This window comes from Entelurus aequoreus, linkage group LG02 (genome assembly GCF_033978785.1).
Source record: "Entelurus aequoreus isolate RoL-2023_Sb linkage group LG02, RoL_Eaeq_v1.1, whole genome shotgun sequence".
Taxonomy (NCBI): domain Eukaryota; kingdom Metazoa; phylum Chordata; class Actinopteri; order Syngnathiformes; family Syngnathidae; genus Entelurus; species Entelurus aequoreus.
Window position 1 is genome coordinate 13,582,335 of NC_084732.1, and position 21,454 is coordinate 13,603,788.

A 21,454-nucleotide genomic window follows, 5' to 3' on the forward strand; every position below is an offset into this window, starting at 1 on the left:
TACAATATCACATTATATGTAACAGCTGCAGCAAAAAAATAAAAATTACAAAAGGGCAGCATAAAATAGAGAGTAGATCCAGCAGAAAATATACATTATAAACAAAGAGAGGTAGCCAACATGTCAGGTAATAGACAGATATCATCTATTGCTGTATGGCGAGTGATCATACAGCTGGATGGAGTGCGGAATGAAGGAGTTCTTGAATGGAACACTGTGGGAATGAAGCTGAAGGAGCCTGTTGGAGTATGAGCTCCGCTGTCCCTTAATTGTCTGGTGGAGTGGGTGGGCAGGATTGTCCATGATGGCCAGCAGTTTGTCCAGGGTCCTCCTGTCCCTCACTGACGCAAACACCTCCAACTGCGTGCCGATAGTTTGGCCTGCTTGCCGGATCAGTTTGTCATTCCGGTTTAAGTCCTTTTTGCTGGTGCTGCTCCCCCAACAAACCACTGCAAAGTACAGGGCACTGGCCACAACAGACTTGAAAACAATCTCCCAACAGCTTCCTCAGGAAACACAGTCTGCTCATGCCCTTCTTGTAAACAGCTTTGCTGTTGTCCTTCCAGTCCAGTCTGCTGTAAAATGCGGTTAAATGTCTTTTTTTTTTCAGTGAAAGTTGTGAATGCAAGTATCCAAACTTATTATCCAACAAATAAATGTTTTCCCTTTTAATCTTTAGTTGCTCTGGCAGGCCTTTTTCCAACAGAAGAGCCAACCAACCGATACACGGTCTTTGCTGCCGTCTAGTGGACGTGTGGCGGTGTTACAAGCTCAACTCACTCATCCGGGGCCTTCAAACCCAGTGCCACGTGACCAAAAAAAATATTATATTCCTGTGTTAACACCAACAACAACAACAGTAACCATGCATATTATTTTAAATTTAAAAAATTAAGAATCATTTTACTCTATGGATTTCCAAGTCTATAAAATGTGTGTATCTAAAAAATAAATATTTAGAGACGCAAATATGGAAGGTAGTTTGTCCAAATGGACTTGCCGTAGCACTTCCGCCTTCTCAGACACTGTCAAGCACTCACGTCTAATCCGAGTAAAATTGCATTTTCTTTAAAATATTTTTCGATATGAAGTCTTATTTTTTAATTTCATGTTGATGAACATGGATCAAGCATCGCCGTTTATTACAGTCTCGTATCGAAGTTTTTTCCTCGCTAGCTTAGCTTGTTAGCTGCTAACAAAGAGACGCGAAAGTTAGCATCACATGCTAAGTCCTGGTAAATGTTTGAAAATGTGTTTCAAACTCAAATAGTGTCGGCGAACAAGAAACAAACCGCGTCTAGTGAGGACATGTTTGTGGCGTTGGAAAGAACGATAGCAGAGTACGAGAAGGAACTTTCTCGAACAAAAGAGGACAACGAGCTACTGGACGCTGTTTCCAAACCATAATGGAGTCACGCAGAGCAGGTTTGTTTACTTTCCTCTTATATGTTTAGTAACGTCATACTTCATCATTACTTCATGTTTATATGTACCTTTTCCTTTGTATGCATTGTTTGCACGCTTTGTTTTAATTTTTTAATTGATCAAATTGATGCTAAAACACACACAAACAAAACAAATGTGTTCTGCGAGATGGCCTACTTTGTTGACAAATTAAAGTGAATTAATCCGTTCCAGGGTCAAGCTATGGCCGTCTGAAACCCGTTCATAAGTGTTCCACTGTTCTTCTTAAGGGGATCTTAACAATCAGAAGTGGATTAAAATAATAATAAAACGTTAATAACATTTAAAAAAAACATAATATTTGCAGCACAAACCAACACAATCGTAGCACAAATAAATGGGACAGTTGAGGAGATTTTGACAAGGTAAGGGACGGGTGCTGGTTATGAATAATAAAATGTTAAAATAATAAAACATGTAATAACATAAAAAACTATAATAGTTAGACAAAACATTTGTGCAGCACAAACAGATGAGACAAGTTTGGGGAGATTTTAACAAGGTGGGGGGGCTGGTTATGAATAATAACACGTTAATAACATTAAAAAAAAACATAATAGTTAGACAAAACATTTTGCAGAAAAAAACAGAACAAATGAGACACATTTGGGGTGATTTTTTTTTAACAAGGCAGGGTGGGCTGGATTACATCACGAGTCAGAAAAGGTATTTTAGAATAACTTATAAAGCGTACCGGCACAAACAAAGAAAATGTACAGCACAAACATGATTTTATTCTTTGCAATGATAAGGGGGGCCAACTTCACACAGGTCAAATTTAGAGTTCAGTTTCACTGTGTGTGTGGAGTCCCATTGTGGGGCTTTAAGGTTAAACAGTGTTTACCATAAACTGCCAGCATACCTGTGGCGGTGGGGGCGTGGCTATGGGCGTGGTCACCATGACATCATCGAGTAATTTGCATAATTTACTACAATGATATGATTTTCTCTAAAAAGGCTCAAAAAATGTATATTTACTCATTAATAATAACAGTTTTGTTTTAAACGTCCATCCATCCATCCATCCATTTTACAACACTTTATGTACATATTTATATACAGATTTGAACAATAAGTTATTCACTGAAATATATTTATTCATTGTGGTTTTTACAAAAAATATATCTTATAGAATATAAAAGCTAAAATGTCTCTTAAAGCTCTGCCCTTTTAATTAGTGCATACTAAATCATTTAACTTTAGCCTACTACTACAACCATATTATTTACCAGCAACATAAAGTGAAACAGAGGCAGAGGTTTCCTGCCACAGTCATTAACAAATAAACAGAAAACAGTACTGGTCAAATACAAATAAGGCAACAAGAGAAGTATCCTACACTTCTCTTCTGTAAAGTAAATCTGAACAACCTATATGGGCATCTACATCAACTATATGATTTGCCTGAGAAGCTGGACAGGACAAAAAAAATAAATGTTTTTTTTTATTTGTGGCGGACGTAAATATTTCGTGGCGGGCCGCCACAAATAAATAAATGTGTGGTAAACACTGTTAAAGTTAAAGTACCACTGATAGTCACACACAATAGGTGTGGTGAAATTACCCTCTGCATTTGACCCATCCCCTTGTTCCACCCCCTGGGAGGTGAGGGGAGCAGTGAGCAGCAGCGGTGGCTGCGCCCGGGAATCATTTTGGGGATTTAACCCCCAATTCCAACCCTTGATGCTGAGCGCCAAGCAGGGAGGTAATGGGTCCCATTTTCATAGTCTTTGGTATGACTCGGCCGGGGTTTTAACTCACGACCTACCAATCTCAGGGCGGACACTCCAACCACAAGTGACGCCATCATCTAATTTGCATAACTGGCCACGCATGGATGGACTATAAAAAGGAAAATTCTCCTCAGCCCTTTATAATGTGTTTGTGAGCGCTAGGGTTGAGTATTGAACTATGAAATTATTGACCACTTTTGGTAAGAACACAAAGTCATCTGTTGGACTCATCAACTTAGATTGTGTACTTTGAAGTGCACACACTGTGTATTACTTAAGTGTAGTATCTGAAATACACAATCTTGTTATTATTCTGTCGTCTAATGGATTAAACGCAATGTCTGCATCTTCTACGCATATACACGGAACAATAATACCAACAATGGCAGCAAATGAAATTGACTATACAAAGTGTCTATTTAACTGTAACATTAGGCTCAAGCAACCCCGAAAGGGACAAGCGGTAGAAAATGGATCGATGGATACATTTTAAAATTCACCACTGGTGTTTGATCCATGAGTCACTGTGAATGTCCATTTTGCGTTCTCGACTCTCATTTTCAAGAGGATTTAGTATCCGAGGTGGTTTAAAATACAAATCCGTAATCCACAATAGAAAAAGGAGAGAGTGTGAAATCCAATGAGCCAGCTTGTACCTAAGTTACGGTCAGAGCGGAAAAAGATATGTCTTGCACTGCATTCTAGTCCGTCACTCTAACGTTCCTCATCCACAAATCTTTCATCCTCGCTCAAATTAATGGGGTAATTGTCGCTTTCTCGGTCCGAATCGCTCTAGCTGCATTGAAAACAATAGGAAAATATGAGGAGGCGATCAACTGACTACGTCACGCTACTTCCGGTAGGGGCAAGGCTTTTTTTTTAATCAGAGACCAAAAGTTGCGAACTTTATCGTCGTTGTTCTACACTAAATCCTTTCAGCAAAAATATGGCAATATCGCGAAATGATCAAGTATGACACATAGAATGGATCTGCTATCCCTGTTTAAATAATAACATTTCATTTCAGTAGGCCTTTAACCACGGCAACTGCAGCAAAAGCCGCGACCGCCCTCTTCATTTGCCGTCATGCCCTAAAAAATTGACCAACATCGGTGGCAAGAACATGCCGTGACCGTCCTTGACTTCTTACTTGTTAATAGACTAGGGATGTAACAATAAACGGTATAATGACAATTTGCGATAAACTTCCAGACGGTTGTAACACCGTCTAATTTTTTAATGACCGAAAAACCTTCATTTATTAATGCATTTTAGGCAACACAAAGTCAGGCGTATGCACACTAGCGTCGTTTGGCTTGATAATCATGGCGGACTAACGACAAGGACTTTACACTAAAATTATACATCTACATGTACATATAAATGTGCATAACTTAAATAAATAATACAAAAAAATGACCTCTATCAAAATGTAAAAATAGAGATAAAGACATCATGTAATAGCAAAAAGCTGACAAGTTGATATTATAAACGAATAAAAAAACAACTGATATTTGACTTTAGATATATGGATAACTTTTATCTATAGTCTTTTTATTAGACATTACAAATGGCATGATGGTATTACGTTCACACCCCAACACTGCTTTACCTAACAATCAGTAATCATGATTTCAATATTGATAACAATAATCTTAATTATTACTTTGGCCATAATTGGCAGCCCTAGATCTCATACATGAACACTATTTTTATCTGCATGGACAAAAAGTGAAGTTACGTCTTATGGCCATCAGGTGCCATCTTTCAGCATTCTTTTATATATCCATCCATCCATTTTCTACCGCTTGTCCCTTTTGGGGTCGCGGGGGGGGTGCTATATATATATATATATATATATATATATATATATATATATATATATATATATATATATATATATATATATATATATATATACTTTTTAAGGTCAAGGCTAGGGGCTCTAAAGCATGCATGCCTATACTGTATATATATATATACAAATTATATATATATATATATATATATATATATATATATATATATATATATATATATATATATATATATATATATATATATATATATATATATATATATATATATATGTGTGTGTGTGTGTATATATATATACAATTACAAATCATATATATTATGTTATATATTATATTATATATATATGTATATATATAATCACAAATTATATATATATTATGTTATATATTATATTATATATATATAATCACAAATTATATATATATTAAGTTATATATTATATTATATATTTATATATATATATATATATATATATATATATATATATATATACTACCGTTCAAAAGTTTGGGGTCACATTGAAATGTCCTTATTTTTGAAGGAAAAGCACTGTACTTTTCAATGAAGATAACTTTAAACTAGTCTTAACTTTAAAGAAATACACTCTATACATTGCTAATGTGGTAAATGACTATTGTAGCTGCAAATGTCTGTTTTTTTGTGCAATATCTACATAGGTGTATAGAGGCCCATTTCCAGCAACTATCACTCCAGTGTTCTAATGGTACAATGTGTTTGCTCATTGGCTCAGAAGGCTAATTGATGATTTGAAAACCCTTGTGCAATCATGTTCACACATCTGAAAACAGTTTAGCTCGTTACAGAAGCTACAAAACTGACCTTCCTTTGAGCAGATTGAGTTTCTGGAGCATCACATTTGTGGGGTCAATTAAACGCTCAAAATGGCCAGAAAAAGAAAACTTTCATCTGAAACTCGACAGTCTATTCTTGTTCTTAGAAATGAAGGCTATTCCACAAAATTGTTTGGGTGACCCCAAACTTTTCAACGGTAGTGTATATATATATATACATATATATAATCACAAATTATATATATGTTATATTATATATTATTATTATTATTATATATATATATATATATATATATATATAGGCATGCATGCTTTGGAGCCCCTGCCTAGAAAGAAAATAATGTTTGCCTTGGTGCCCTTCTAATTTGCCTTGGTGCCCTTCTAATTTGCCTTGGTGCCCTAAAATATGAGCCCTCCTTTAAGGCAACACTTGCCTTGACCTTAAAAAAGTTAAAATCGAGGCCTGATGATGTCAAACTGATGAAGAGGACTGTTTTATTAACAATTCTAATTAAATCAGGACATTTATCGGGCCATTCACGTTGATCTTAGCTGTCCATTAGACGATAAGTGGTATTTGTGTTCGTGTTTGTACTATTTCTTTACAACCGTGTTTGTGTCCTTGTGTCCTGCAGACGTCAGTGAGGAAGCTCTTCCCTCTGGGCAGCATCGGTGGAGCCCCGGGGTCAAGCAGCACTTTAAAGAGGAAGAGTTGCAGCCAGGGCCCCATTACATTAAAGAAGAGGAGGAGCTAGAGCTGCCAAACATAAAAGAGGAGGAGCCACAGCCACCCCACATTAAGGAAGAGGAGGAGGAGCACAGCATCAGTCAGCAGGATGCTGACGTCAGCAAGTTTCCAGTGATCGTGAAGAGCGAAGATGACAAAGATGAACCTCGGTGGTCCCAGCTTGATCACAGCCCGAGTGAGGAGAAGAGAGGATCACAAGCAGACAGCCTCTTAGCTCCGCTGTCAGATAGCGACGACACAACGTCGCAATCACCGGACACTGATGATGAAGACTCTACAGCTGACAACAAACGCTTTAAGTCCTCGTGCAAAAGAGAACAAATATTTAGCTGCTCGTTTTGCGCGAAAACGTTTCCCCAAAAGACACATTTGATGGCTCACACAAGAACGCACACTGGTGAGAAACCATTCTGCTGCCCGTTTTGCGACAAACCCTTCTCGGAAAAGGCCCATTTGATAGCGCATACGAGAACACACACGGGGGAAAAGCCCTTCTTCTGCTCTTTCTGCGATAAGAGATTCTCCACGAAGGGCCAGCTGATGTCGCACACAAGGACGCACACCGGAGAGAAACCGTTTTCCTGCCCGGTCTGCGGCACGGACTTCGGCGATAGCTCGGCGTTGGCCCGGCACATGAGAACGCACACGGGTGAGAAACCATTTATGTGTTCGGTTTGTTACGAGAGATTCTCCCAGAAGGGCAACCTGATGACGCACATGAGGACGCACACGGGCGAGAAGCCTTTTGCGTGTTCAGTTTGCGGGGAGAGATTCTCGCAGAAGGGCAATTTGAACACGCACATGAGAAGACACACCGGCGACAAGCCGTTCGGCTGCACTCTGTGCGAGGAACGATTCACTCGTCAGTACCAGCTCTACAAACATAAGTGTGCTGCAAGGAGCAGTAGTGCTAAGTGAGTCCCGACCAGGCATGGAAATGTTTGACAAATCGTATCCTACATTGGGCAACACCTCATGTTTACTCCTCGACCCCCGACAAAACCAGAAGAACCATTAAGCCTTTATCCAGTGTTGAAGAGACCAATAATAGACCACATCGAACGGCCACAAGTGCGTGCCGTAAACTGGAGTTCCTTAGCATATTGCGCCTCTTTGCCTGGGACAGTTCATCAGTTTTTTTGGAACCTCCGCTCACATCTTGGATCTAGTTTTTGTGGAACCTGACCTTCATGCCAAACTGTGACGAGAACATGTGTGTTAGAGCCACCACGTGCTGCCGTAGAGTGTGCGACGCCTTCTCCGTTGAGGTGTGCATCTGCTACACCACTCATGTCACATGACTTGTCACCTACATATTTGGAGGAATCGAGGCCCTTTTTCACCAAAAGTTCAGGAACCTTTCGTTCCTGTACCTAAAGGTTCCTGTAGAAGTGTGTGGTTTGTGTTTCCACCGCATATCACAGTTCAGGGTGGTTTATACAAATCAGGCTGATGACGTATGGAGTAAGGGCCAAAAAGTTTGGACACACCTTCTCATTCAATGGGTTTTCTTTATTTTCACGACTATTTACATTGTAGATTGTCACTGAAGGCATCAAAACTATGGATGAACAAATGTGGAGTTTTGTACTCGACATAAAAAGGTAAAAAAAATTGAAATAACATGTTTTATATTCTAGTTCCTTCAAAATAGCCACTCGTTGCTCTGATTACTGTTTTGCACACTCTTGCCATTCTCTCGATGAGCTTCAAGAGGTAGTCACCTGAAAGGGTTTTCACTTCACAGGTGTCATAGTTTTGATGCCTTCAGTGACAATCTACAATGTAAATAGTCATGGAAATAAAGAAAACGCATTGGAATGAGAAGGTGTGTCCAAACTTTTGGCCTGTACTGTATTCCTACACTGATACCATGTAAATAAACAGACAATTATAGGTCACAGTTATTTTACTAAAAAGTAAGTACATTAAATACAAAGCAAGCATGTACAAAACGATATAGTGTACCGGACTGTTCATAAAAAGTCAGGCTTTTGTCCGCAATGTCCAACAGTCAGAAAGTCGTCCTCTAGGTAAATGATGAAATCATGAGGGTCAGGCGATTCCTTTTGGTCCATTTCAGCTGTAAATAACAATATATAAATAGTAAATGTCAGATAATATAGGACTGCTGATATTATCGGCCGATAAATGCTTTAAAATGTAATATCGGAAATTATCGGTATCGGTTTCAAAATTATCGGTATCGGTTTCAAAAAGTAAAATTCATGACATTTTAAATCGCCGCTGTGTACACAGACGTAGGGAGAAGTACAGAACGCCAATAAACCTTAAAGGCACTACCTTTGCGTGCCGGCGCAGTCACATAATATCTACGGCTTTTCACACACACAAGTGAATGCAAGGCATACTTGGTCAACAGCCATACAGGTCACACTGAGGGTGGCCGTATAAACTATTTTAACACTGTTACAAATATGCGCCACACTGTGAACCCACACCAAACAAGAATGACAAACACATTTCGGGAGAACATCCGTACCGTAACACAACAGAACAAATACCCAGAACCCCTTGCAGCACTAACTCTTCCGGGACGCTACAATATACTTTGACAAAAGTAATGTTATTTATGGGCTAAAAAAGCTCCTAAGAGAAATGTGGCGCTTTTTGAGTTTGCATGTTTTAAATTGGTCAATATCGATAATTATTGATATTTTTTAATGACACGTCGAAAATAAGGTCCAGCAAAAAATATGTTCAATGTAAACATTTTTGTTTAAAATGTAACCTTACTCTGATTATAATCCCTCAGATATCACATGTCAATACAAGCATGGAAAAAACACTCAATGTAGTCACAATTCTAAAACCACATTAAACACTTTCAATAACCTCCTGAAGGTGCAAAAATAAGGAATATGTAAGAATGACTTAAAAAGTGTACGAAAATAGTGCAAAGTGTGAAAATGTAAACATAGAGGAACCTGAAAAGAACTGTTTTCTGCAGGATTAGTGCCAGGAAGTTACAGCTGTGCTCTAAAGGGTGAGCATGGCTGAAGTGGTGTGGTATTACCGGTCTTGGTGGGGATAAGCCCTTTGAATCATTTACTGACCACATCGGTCCGACTACACCGGTCTTGGTGGGGACAAGCCCTTTGAATCATTTACTGACCACATCGGTCCGACTACGGTCCGTCTGAAAAAAAACTTTCGAGGTGACTTCTCCTGTTTGATCCACAATTTCGTCGCTCTCAGCACTCATTTTTACTTTCTCTTCTTACTCCGTGATAAGAATAATACATGAGACCAGAAAATGAAGCAACAAAACTTAATAGTTGATACTGTTATATTGTTTGTTATATTATATATTATTATTATATATATATATTATATATATATTATATATATATTATATATATATATATATTATATATATATATATTATATTATATTATATATTATATTATTATATATAATATATATATATATATATATATATATTATATATATTATATATATTATATATAATATATATATATATTATATATATATAATATATATAATATATAATATAATATATAATAATATATTATATTTATATATATATATTATATTATATAATATATATATATATATTATATATAATATATATATATATATATATAATATAATATATATAATATTATATATATATATATATATATATATATATATATATATATATTATATAATATATAATTGTTTGTTTTATATATATATATATATATATATATATATATATATGTTTGTTACTGTTATATTGTTGATACTGTTATATTGGCTGTGTCACTCCCACTGATCAGTGATCACTTCCTGCTTGCTCGGTTACCAGAGAGCAAGTTCCTTTGTTAACGCAACCAAACTTGCTTTGCAATTTTGGAAAAAAAACAACGAACGTCTTATCAAACACATGTTTTATTGATATGTGTCTTTTGCGATATATATAGATATCGTTTTATCGCCCGGCCCTATGGTATACCAACAACACCCACCTGATGAATGCCATCCGAAAGACCACAAACAGCTGGACATGTGTTTCTTGGCGACTAGTGGCCTGCAATGCACACTACACTACTTGTTGTTATTTAACATTGCCATTTTCTAGTCCTATTTCTATTTGTAAAACTTCAATAAAAAATCATCTTGTGTCCTGCAGACGTCGGCGTGGAAGATCTTCCTCCTGAGCAGCAGGATTGGAGCTCCAGGGTGGAGCAGGAGGAGCCACAGCCCCCCAACATGAAAGAGGAAGAGGAGGAGCAAGTGCGGGCTCAGGAGGATGCGGACACCAGCAAGTTTCCCGTGACTGTGAAGCGTGAAGATGGTGGAGACTCTAAAGGTGAAAAGACGTGTCCTACTGACAACAAACACTTCAAATGTCCTCAATGTGACAAAAGGTTTGGTGACAAGCGGCACTTAAAAAGACACATGAGGTGTCACACGGAGGAAAAACCCTTCCGTTGTTCTTTTTGTGATAAAAGATTCCCTCGAAATGAACATTTGATATCGCACACGAGAACACACACCGGCGAGAAGCCGTTTTCGTGTTCGGTCTGCGCTCAAACGTTCTCTCACAAATCAAATTTGACGACACACATGCGGCGACACACGGGGGAAAAACCTTTTTCCTGCTCGGTTTGCGGCGAAAGATTCTCTCGAAAAGTCAGCCTGGTGATACACACCAAAACACACACCGGGGAGAAGCCCTTCGGCTGCGCGTATTGCGCTAAAATGTTCTCCCTGAAGGAACATTTGGTCACACACACACGCACGCACACGGGAGAAAAACCCTTTTCCTGCGTGGTTTGCGCGACGAGCTTCAGTGACCGCTCGGCGTTTACGCGACACACACGGACACACACGGGGGAGAAGCCCTACTCCTGCTCGGTGTGCGGCAAAAAGTTCTCTCTGAAGGCTTATTTGATGGAACACGCAGGAACGCACACTGGAGAGAAACCGTTCTCATGTTCAGTCTGCAATGCAAGGTTTAGTTTCCGCTCGGCCCTGGTTCGACACGCCAGGACGCACACCGGAGACAAATCGGTCAGTTGTAAGGTCTGTGATAAAAAATTCTGTGATAGGAAGCGGCTAAGCAAACACGAGTGTGTTGGATGTGAAGGCGCAGAAAAATATTCTCAGGGCATTGAATCGACGAGCTAGGACAAATGCCTCCGTGTTGCACTTCACGCACCCTTTTTAATAATAAGAATTGCCGTTTTTTTGTCATTATTCCCTTCAAAACACTTTTTCTGCTTGTATGCGCTCAGTGTGCACGTTTTGACACAATCACGCACCACGGCTCAGCAACGTCACCGCCGCACGGCAGCATAAGTGGATTTTAAAAAGTACCGGTATTATTCCAAAGCTTGAGTACCTTTTTTAATTCATAAATACCGCGGTACTTTATTAGTAGCGGTGTACCGTACAACCCTATAGTCCCACCATTACACAATTACACACCCGGCAGCAATGGAGTTAACGGTTGAAATGGTTTTTTTCCATTCATCATGCTTCGGTTGATGAATAAACGAAAAACTACATGAAGAAGAAGTTGTTGTCTCTTGTGAATTTTTTGAAGCCAAGTAACGTTAATGTTTTCACAAGATTTTCTTCAGTATTTTAGTGTAACACTAGCTAGCGTGGCTATTGTTACAAACTAACGTGTAACATATGCAGAAATTGAGGAATTTTCTCTGAAGGGCTGGATTCATAGGCGCTACCCCTCGTTATGCCCACGACCCCTACATACAAAGGGTCATTGGGACACCACTACCCACACCGTAACGCGCATAATGTAGGGATAGGGCTAAAGAGTAGGGCGAGGGGGGTGTATTGGGACTGGCCCTAGATAGGACAGCTCTAGTGATCACTTTAGACTAGACACTAGCACTGTCCTATTAGTCTATAGCAGGGGTCACCAACGCGGTGCCCGCGGGCACCAGGTAGCCCGTAAGGACCAGATGAGTAGCCCGCTGGCCTGTTCTAAAAATAGCTCAAATAGCAGCACTTACCAGTGAGCTGCCTCTATTTTTTTAATTTTATTTTTATAGCAAGCTGTTCTCGCTGTGCTCGACATTTTTAATTCTAAGAGAGACAAAACTCAAATAGAATTTGAAAATCCAAGAAAATATTTTAAAGACTTGGTCTTCACTTGTTTAAATAAATTCATTATTTTTTTTACTTTGCTTCTTATAACTTTCAGAAAGACAATTTTAGAGAAAAAATACAACCTTAAAAATGATTTTAGGATTTTTAAACACATATACCTTTTTACCTTTTAAATTCCTTCCTCTTATTTCCTGATGATTTAAATCAATGTTCAAGTAAAACAAATTGTTTTATTGTAAAGAATAATAAATAAATTTTAATTTAATTCTTCATTTTAGCTTCTGTTTTTTCGACGAAGAATATTTGTGAAATATTTCTTCAAACTTATCATGATTAAAATGCAAAAAAATTATTCTGGCAAATCTAGAAAATCTGTAGAATCAAATTTAAATATTATTTCAAAGTCTTTTGAATTTCTTTTAAAAAATTTGTTGTGGAAAATCTAGAAGAAATAACGATTTGTCTTTGTTAGAAATATAGCTTGGTCCAATTTGTTATATATTCTAACAAAGTGCAGTTTGGATTTTAACCTATTTAAAACATGTCATCCAAATTCTAAAATTAATCTTAATCAGGAAAAATTACTAATGATGTTCCATAAATTATTTTTTTAATTTTTTCAAAAAGATTCGAATTAGCTAGTTTTTCTCTTCTTTTTTTCGGTTGAATTTTGAATTTTAAAGAGTGGAAATTGAAGATAAACTATGTTTCAAAATTTAATTGTCTTTTTTTTTCGTGTTTTCTCCTCTTTTAAAACGTTCAGTTAAGTGTAAATATCATTAATTATTAATAATAACATAGAGTTAAAGGTAAATTGAGCAAATTGGCTATTTCTGGCAATTTATTTAAGTGTGTATCAAACTGGTAGCCCTTCGCATTAATCAGTACCCAAGAAGTAGCTCTTGGTTTCAAAAAGGTTGGTGACCCCTGGTCTATAGTCATCAGGACAGGGATAAAGAGTAGATAAGACAGCTCTACTGCTCACGCTAGACTAGATAGGACGGCTCTAGTGGTCAATCTATAGATAGGACACCTCTGAAGGCCACTAGCGCTGTCCTATTGCAGTCTTTGGTCTCCTGCTTGAAGCTTCTTCCATCCGAGCAGACTCAATGACTGGATAGGACAGCCCTAGTGATCACTTTAGACTAGACACTAGCGCTGTCCTATTATAGTCTATAGTCATCAGAACAGAGTAAAAGAGTAGATAAGACAGCTCTACTGCTCACGCTAGACTAGATAGGACGGCTCTAGTGGTCACTCTGAACTAAATAGGACAACTCTAGTGATCACTTTAGACTAGACACTAGCGCTGTCCTATTATAGTCTATAGCAGGGGTCACCAACCTTTTTGAAACCAAGAGCTACTTCTTGGGTACTGATTAATGCGAAGGGCTACCAGTTTGATACACACTTAAATAAATTGCCAGAAATAGCCAATTTGCTCAATCTACCTTTAACTCTATGTTATTATTAATAATTAATGATATTTACACTTAATTGAACGGTTTAAAAGAGGAGAAAACACGAAAAAAATGACTATTCAATTTTGAAACATAGTTCATCTTCAATTTCTACTCTTTAAAATTCAAAATTCAACCGAAAAAAAGAAGACAAAAACCAGCTAATTCGAATCTTTTTGAAAAAATAAAAAAAATAATTTATGGATCATCATTAGTAATTTTTCCTGATTAAGATTCATTTTAGAATTTTGATGACATGTTTTAAATAGGTTAAAATCCAATCTACACTTTGTTAGAATATATAACAAATTGGACCAAGCGATGAGGTGGCGACTTGTCCAGGGTGTACCCCGCCTTCCGCCCGATTGTAGCTGAGATAGGCTCCAGCGCCCCCGCGACCCCAAAGGGAATAAGCGGTAGAAAATGGATGGATGGATGGATGGACCGAGCTATATTTCTAACAAAGACAAATCATTATTTCTTCTAGATTTTCCAGAGCAAAAATTTTAAAAGAAATTCAAAAGACTTTGAAATAAGATTTAAATTTGATTCTACAGATTTTCTAGATTTGCCAGAATAATTTTTTTGAATTTTAATCATAATAAGTTTGAAGAAATATTTCACAAATATTCTTCGTCGAAAAAACAGAAGCTAAAATGAAGAATTAAATTAAAACTTATTTATTATTCTTTACAACAACAACAAAAAAATTACTTGAACATTGATTTAAATTGTCAGGAAAGAAGAGGAAGGAATTTAAAAGGTAAAAAGGTATATGTGTTTAAAAATCCTAAAATCATTTTTAAGGTTGTATTTTTTCTCTAAAATTGTCTTTCTGAAAGTTATAAGAAGCAAAGTAAAAAAAATTAATGAATTTATTTAAGCAAGTGAAGACCAAGTCTTTAAAATATTTTCTTGGATTTTCAAATTCTATTTGAGTTTTGTCTCTCTTAGAATTAAAAATGTCGAGCAAAGCGAGACCAGCTTGCTAGTAAATAAATACAATTTAAAAAATAGAGGCAGCTCACTGTTAAGTGCTGCTATTTGAGCTATTTTTAGAACAGGCCAGCGGGCTACTCATCTGGTCCTTACGGGCTACCTGGTGCCCACGGGCACCACGTTGGTGACCCCTGGTCTATAGTCATCAGAACAGAGTAAAAGAGTAGATAAGAGAGCTCTACTGCTCACGCTAGACTAGATAGGACGGCCCTAGTGGTCACGCTATAAATAGGACACCTCTACAGGCCACTAGTGCTGTCCTATTGCAGGCTTTGGTCGCCTGCTTGAAGCGTCTCCCATCCGAGCAGACTCAAGGGCTAGATAAGACAGCTCTAGTGCTCACTCTGAACTAGATAGGACAGCTCCAGTGATCACTTTAGACTAGACACTAGCGATGTCCTATTATAGTCTTTAGTCATCAGAACAGAGTAAAAGAGTAGATAAGACAGCTGTACTGCTCACGCTAGACTAGATAGAACGGCTCTAGTGGTCACTCTAAAGATAGGACACCTCTACAGTCCACTAGCGCTGTCCTATTGCAGTCTTTGGTCTCATGCTTGAAGCGTCTCCCATCCGAGCAGACCCAAGGACTGGATGGGACAGCTCTAGTGCTCACTCTGAACTAGATAGGACAGCTCCGGTGATCACTTTAGACTAGACACTAGCGCTGTCCTATTATAGTCTATAGTCATCAGAACAGAGTAAAAGAGTAGATAAGACAGCTCTACTGCTCACGCTAGACTAGATAGGACGGCTCTAGTGGTCACTCTATAGATAGGACACCGCTACAGGCCACTAGCGCTGTCCTATTGCAGTCTTTGGTCTCGTGCTTGAAGCGTCTCCCATCCGAGCAGACCCAAGGACTAGATAGGACAGCACTAGTGCCCGCTCTGAACTAGATAGGACAGCTCCAGTGATCCCTTTAGACTAGACACTAGCGCTGTCCTATTATAGGCTATAGTCATCAGAACAGAGTAAAAGAGTAGATAAGACAGCTCTACTGCTCACGTTAGACTAAATAGGACGGCTCTAGTGGTCACTCTATAGACAGGACACCTCTACAGGCCACTAGCGCTGTCCTATTGCAGTCTTTGGTCGCCTGTTTGAAGCGTCTCCCATCCGAGCAGACTCAAGGACTAGATAGGACAGCTCTAATGCTCACTCTGAACTAGATAGGACAGCTCCAGTGATCACTCTAGAACAGCTCTGGAGGCCACTAGCGCTGTCCTATTGGTGTCTCTGGTCCTCTGCTTGAAACGTCTCACATCCAACCTGACTCAAAAACTGGATAGGACAGCTCTAGAGCTCTCTGTAGACTAGATAGGACAGCCCTCGGGCCAACTACAGTGGTCCTATTATAGTCTTTCGTTTCCTGCTAGAAGCGTATCCCATCCGAGCAGACTCAAGGACTAGATAGGACAGCTATAGTGCTCACTCTGAACTAGATAGGACAGCCCTAGTGATCACTCTAGAACAGCTCTGGAGGCCACTAGCGCTGTCCTATTGGTGTCTCTAGTCGTCTGCTTGAAACGTCTCACATCCAACCTGACTCAAAAACTGGATAGGACAGCTCTAGTGTTCTCTGTAGACTAGATAGGACAGCTCTCAGGCCACCTAGAGTGGTCCTATGTAGTCTTTGAACATGAAATAAGGAAATAAAAGAATACAATGACCTAATTGAAGGAGAATTATTATGACAGTAGTTGAGGTGACCACAACATTGTGACATTTCATCATGAACTTTTGCCCCTTCATGTTTAACAGGCAAACAACGCCTGTTGTCATGGCAACCTGGATGATAATGAATAACGGGATAATGAAATGATGGCGGATTGTTCTAAGCATTTCCAATACACAAACATTTCCTGATCACGTGTTGTATTCCCGATGGTGAAAACACGTTAAACAGGCTTATATTGGCTACCACCCAACGGAAGTTGTAGACAGTAAATCAAATGTCAGGTGTTTTCATACCAAACATTTTTAGTTCTGTCGCAGTATTGCAAAACATGATATTGTAAAAAATAAATAAATGGTAGCTTCAAATCCATTTCCGGTTGTGTATCGAATGGCTGCCACCAGATGTCGCTGTTTTTTCACCTACGAATAGAGAACAACTATTATTGAGATGCACTCTGATGCTGCGCCTGCTTGCTCCGCCCCCTTTCGAACCAGTCACGTGCTTGAAGTGTACGCCTCTACTGATGCCTATGGAATTTTGTTTTTTAGGACAAGCGGTAGAAAAATGGATGGATGGAACTTCAACTTCGTGTGCTCTGATAAATGTACAAGTGGTTGATTAAGAGAATAACAACAAAAAATAATTCATATTAATAGAGTTGTTATCAGATTCATATTAGTAGTATTTATTTACTTTTATGACAATTAGAAAACATTTTGGGTCTTGCCTTTTAATTGTATCTGAATTACTTTCACTTAAAAGCTCTAACGTTGTTGTAAAAGTCTAATTTGAATCTTTTTTTCAAATATACATTATGCTGTGTTATATATATATATGTATATGTATATATATATATATATATATATATATATATATATATATATATATATATATATATATATATATATATATATATGTATATACATATATACATATATATACATATAGGTTTCTCATTGTCATCCCATTGGTTTGAGTTTTTTCTGAGGCTTGTGCAGTCCATTGAGACACTCGTGATTTAGGGCTATATAAGTAAACTTTGATTGATTGATTGATAATACTCCATCTTGGCAGTCGGATTAATCAATTCATTATTAAAAATATTGCTGACTTGCTGACACGTTAAGGCTACCGCTCTTTGTGTATTTTAATTTTTAAAAATGTTTTTACTTCTCTGAACAGAAGGGTAGCAACAGGCACTTGCAGCTCATGTTCATGGTGACAAATAGTACTACAGTTTTTCTGTATTTTATAGTCTGATATTAACAATGATGGTGTCACACTTTCGTTCAATACATCGCACCTAGCACATTTTGTTTAAGAAAATGTTTTTAAATTTTTCATACAGAAAATACAATAATAAAAGTTTAATGGAAACATTTTTTTTTTTTTTTTTTTTTTTTTTTTTAAATCATAATAAGTGAGGCTCTGTCTCACCTGCCTCCCTGACCTCACATTCCTGCTCCAGACTTTTAATAAATAATAATTGGATTTGATTCAGCTCCAAAACTCTCCCCATCTCTCTTTAGTTTCCATGTTCTCTTGCTACAAAACACACTGAGCTAAATGCATAGACGCACAATCCAGCCTTCAGCCCTATAGAGGCTTTGCAGCTGACGTCATCAGCCACGTGACATTAGCTTGGCGGCCATCTTGCCGGTCACCAGTTCACTGCCGGTTTTTTGATTGATTGATTGATTGAGACTTTTATTAGTAGGTTGCACAGTGAAGTACATATTCCGTACAATTGACCACTAAATGGTAACACCCGAATAAGTTTTTCAACTTGTTTAAGTCGGGGTCCACTTAAATTGATTCATGATACAGATATATACTATCATATATACTATCATCATAATACAGTCATCACACAAGATAATCACATTGAATTATTTACATTATTTACAATCAGGGGTGTGGAGGGGGGGGGTATGGACATCAAGTAGTGGACATAGAGAGAGAGAGAGAGAGAGAGAGAGAGAGAGAGAGAGAGAGAGAGAGAGAGAGATCAGAAGGCATAAGAAAAAGTATCTGCATTTGATTGTTTACATTTGATTATTAGCAATCCGGGGAGGGTGTTAGTTTAGGGTTGTAGCTGCCTGGAGGTGAACTTTTATTGCGGTTTTGAAGGAGGATAGAGATGCCCTTTCTTTTATACCTGTTGGGAGCGCATTCCGGTCAACGACTCACACACGCTTTCTTGTTAGATCTGCTGCTGTTTGAGCTTGGAAATGCCGGAAACCTGCTGTGCTGTTGGATGTAGCAATAGACGAGGCGATAAACCAAATCTTAGCTTCGGATCGCGGCGATTTGTCGTGAACGATGGAAACCTACGATGTACACAAGGATATGCAATGAACACTTCATATCAGGTATGTAAACAAACTATATACCCCTGATTTGTTTCACAAAATGTGAAATAATACAATATGGGATGATACAAATATGATTGTTGAAAATGCTGGGTGCATTTTTAGAAAGGCAGCAAGAGCAGCAAGGCAGGGAATGGGATGATTTCTTCAGTTCACCCCCCCCCCCCCTGTCTGTCTGATGCTAGTTACCGTTTTTATTTTTTCATGATGCCTCATCTGATTGGCTTGAAAACTTTATCAATGTAAATGTTGAGCTTCATATTGGAATTGAACAATTAATTATCATGAGTGAATGCATTAGGAAATTTCAAAAAAAATTATGATGGACGTTGTGAGACAATTTTTTTCTAATGAAGCATTTTTGAACAAGAGGCTTTTTGTTACTTCATTTGGCACAAGGTAAAATCTACATTGGTAAAGTTTTCAAGCCATTGGCACAAGGTTAAAATTTTTATTGGTAAAGTTTTCAAGCCAATCACATGAGGCATCATGAAAAAATAAAAAACGGTAGCAACTTAAACAGACGGGTATCTGAATGATTTCACTCTATTCAGTTTTTTAATATGTCAAGTTATGAAATGCCATTACAAAACAAATTGAACTGGGTATATCCCCATCAACAACGTGCTTAATTATTTATGGCAGTCATTATGAATAATGTGATTGTTTAATTGTTTCAGGTGCAAAAAGCGAAGATCCACTACCCCCAGACTATGTGCCAAGTATATTTGAGCATACCCAGTCACCTCACAAACGAAAACTCAAATGTTCAATGAAGATCTTTGAGAGAAGACAAAATCTCAAGCAGCGTAAGAGAGACCGCGAGAGGGCATTGGCAGCAGCAGCAGCCATTGTCAATATTTCCCAGTCTGTCCCTTGTGAAAATGATCAACTACCCGCTGGTGAAGATGTGGTGCACGCTGAGATTGGAAAAGAAGGCAGCTTAATCCACTAGATGTTGAGGGCACCAGAGGATTAGCTGCTGTCCGTATCCATGTAGAGAGAGTTATTGGACTCGCAAGACAAAAGTATACCATGATGGAAAATATCATACCCATCTCTTTATTGTCATCTGATGACAGTGGTTTCACAACAAAATGCTTCACACACTTTCCATTTTAAAAGGTCTACAACTGAAAAATTAAGACTCAAGAGAAATGTATTAGTAAATTATTTTTTTATTTTTATTATTTTTATTTTTTTTGTCTTAGATTTATTTTAATACAGTGTATACCTTATGTACAGTTTATTTTAATTTAACTCCTAATACAATTTATTTATTTTTTACCTTGTACTTTTTCTGTACTGTTTTTTTCTTCTTCTTAAGAAGCTATTCTTTATTTTTTTTTTAACTTTTTTAAAGAAGCTGATTCAGGAAAAAGTGCAGAATAATTCCAATGTGCCTGTACTGTATTGTACCTCTGCAAATGGCAATAATGGACCACTATGGACTGGACTCTCACTATTATGTTAGAGCCACTATGGACTGGACTTTCACAATATTATGCTAGACCCACTCGACGTCCATTGCATCCGGTCTCCCCTAGAGGGGGGGTGGTCACCCACATCTGCGGTCCTCTCCAAGGTATCTCAGTCATTCACATCGACGTCCCACTGGGTTGTGAGTTTTTCCTTGCCCTTATATGGGCTCTGAACCGAGGATGTCGTTGTGGTTTGTGCAGCCTTTTGAGACCCTTGTGATTTAGGGCTATATAAATAAACATTGATTGATTGATTGAATAAACATCTATTTTATTTATTTTAATATATAATTATATTATTTTAAATTAATAGTAATATATATTTTTTAAACTCATACATAAATTCAAAAATGAAGTTTTGTGTTATTAGTTTAATTATAATAATAACAATTATAGATGTCCGATAATATCGGCCGATAAATGCTTTAAAATGTAATATCGGAAATTATCGGTATCGTTTTTTTTATTTATTATCAGTATCGTTTATTTTTATTTTTTTTATTAAATCAACATAAAAAACACAAGATACACTTACAATTAGTGCACCAACCCAAAAAACCTACCTCCCCCATTTACATTCATTTACACTCATTCGCACAAAAGGGTTGTTTCTTTCTGTTATTAATATTCTGGTTCCTACATTATATATCAATATATATCAATACAGTCTGCAAGGGATACGGTCCGTAAGCACACATGATTGTGCGTGCTGCTGGTCCACTAATAGTACTAACCTTTAACAGTTCATTTTACTCATTTTCATTATTACTAGTTTCTA

General features: G+C 37.6%; 1 protein-coding gene across 4 annotated transcripts; it reads left to right on the top strand.

The window, feature by feature from the left end:
* Window positions 1–1,037: 1,037 nt before the first annotated feature.
* LOC133662501 (zinc finger protein 436-like) lies at window positions 1,038–20,902 on the top strand. 4 transcript variants are annotated; one of them, XR_009828121.1, is made up of 5 exons: window positions 1,038–1,425; window positions 6,463–7,224; window positions 10,735–10,914; window positions 19,031–19,195; window positions 19,876–20,004. XR_009828121.1 is itself a non-coding variant. In XM_062066570.1 (4 exons), the coding sequence occupies exons 1-4, from the start codon at window positions 1,407–1,409 to the stop codon at window positions 20,148–20,150; spliced, it is 1,236 nt and encodes a 411-aa protein (XP_061922554.1). In that variant the 5' UTR covers window positions 1,038–1,406; the 3' UTR covers window positions 20,151–20,902. The 4 variants fall into 4 exon arrangements, 2 of the variants coding, with proteins under 2 accessions (XP_061922554.1, XP_061922547.1); XM_062066570.1 differs by lacking the exon at window positions 19,031–19,195 and having other exon boundaries at window positions 19,876–20,902; XR_009828120.1 differs by lacking the exons at window positions 19,031–19,195; window positions 19,876–20,004 and having other exon boundaries at window positions 6,463–7,843; window positions 10,735–10,878.
* The last annotated feature ends 552 nt before the right edge of the window (window positions 20,903–21,454 follow it).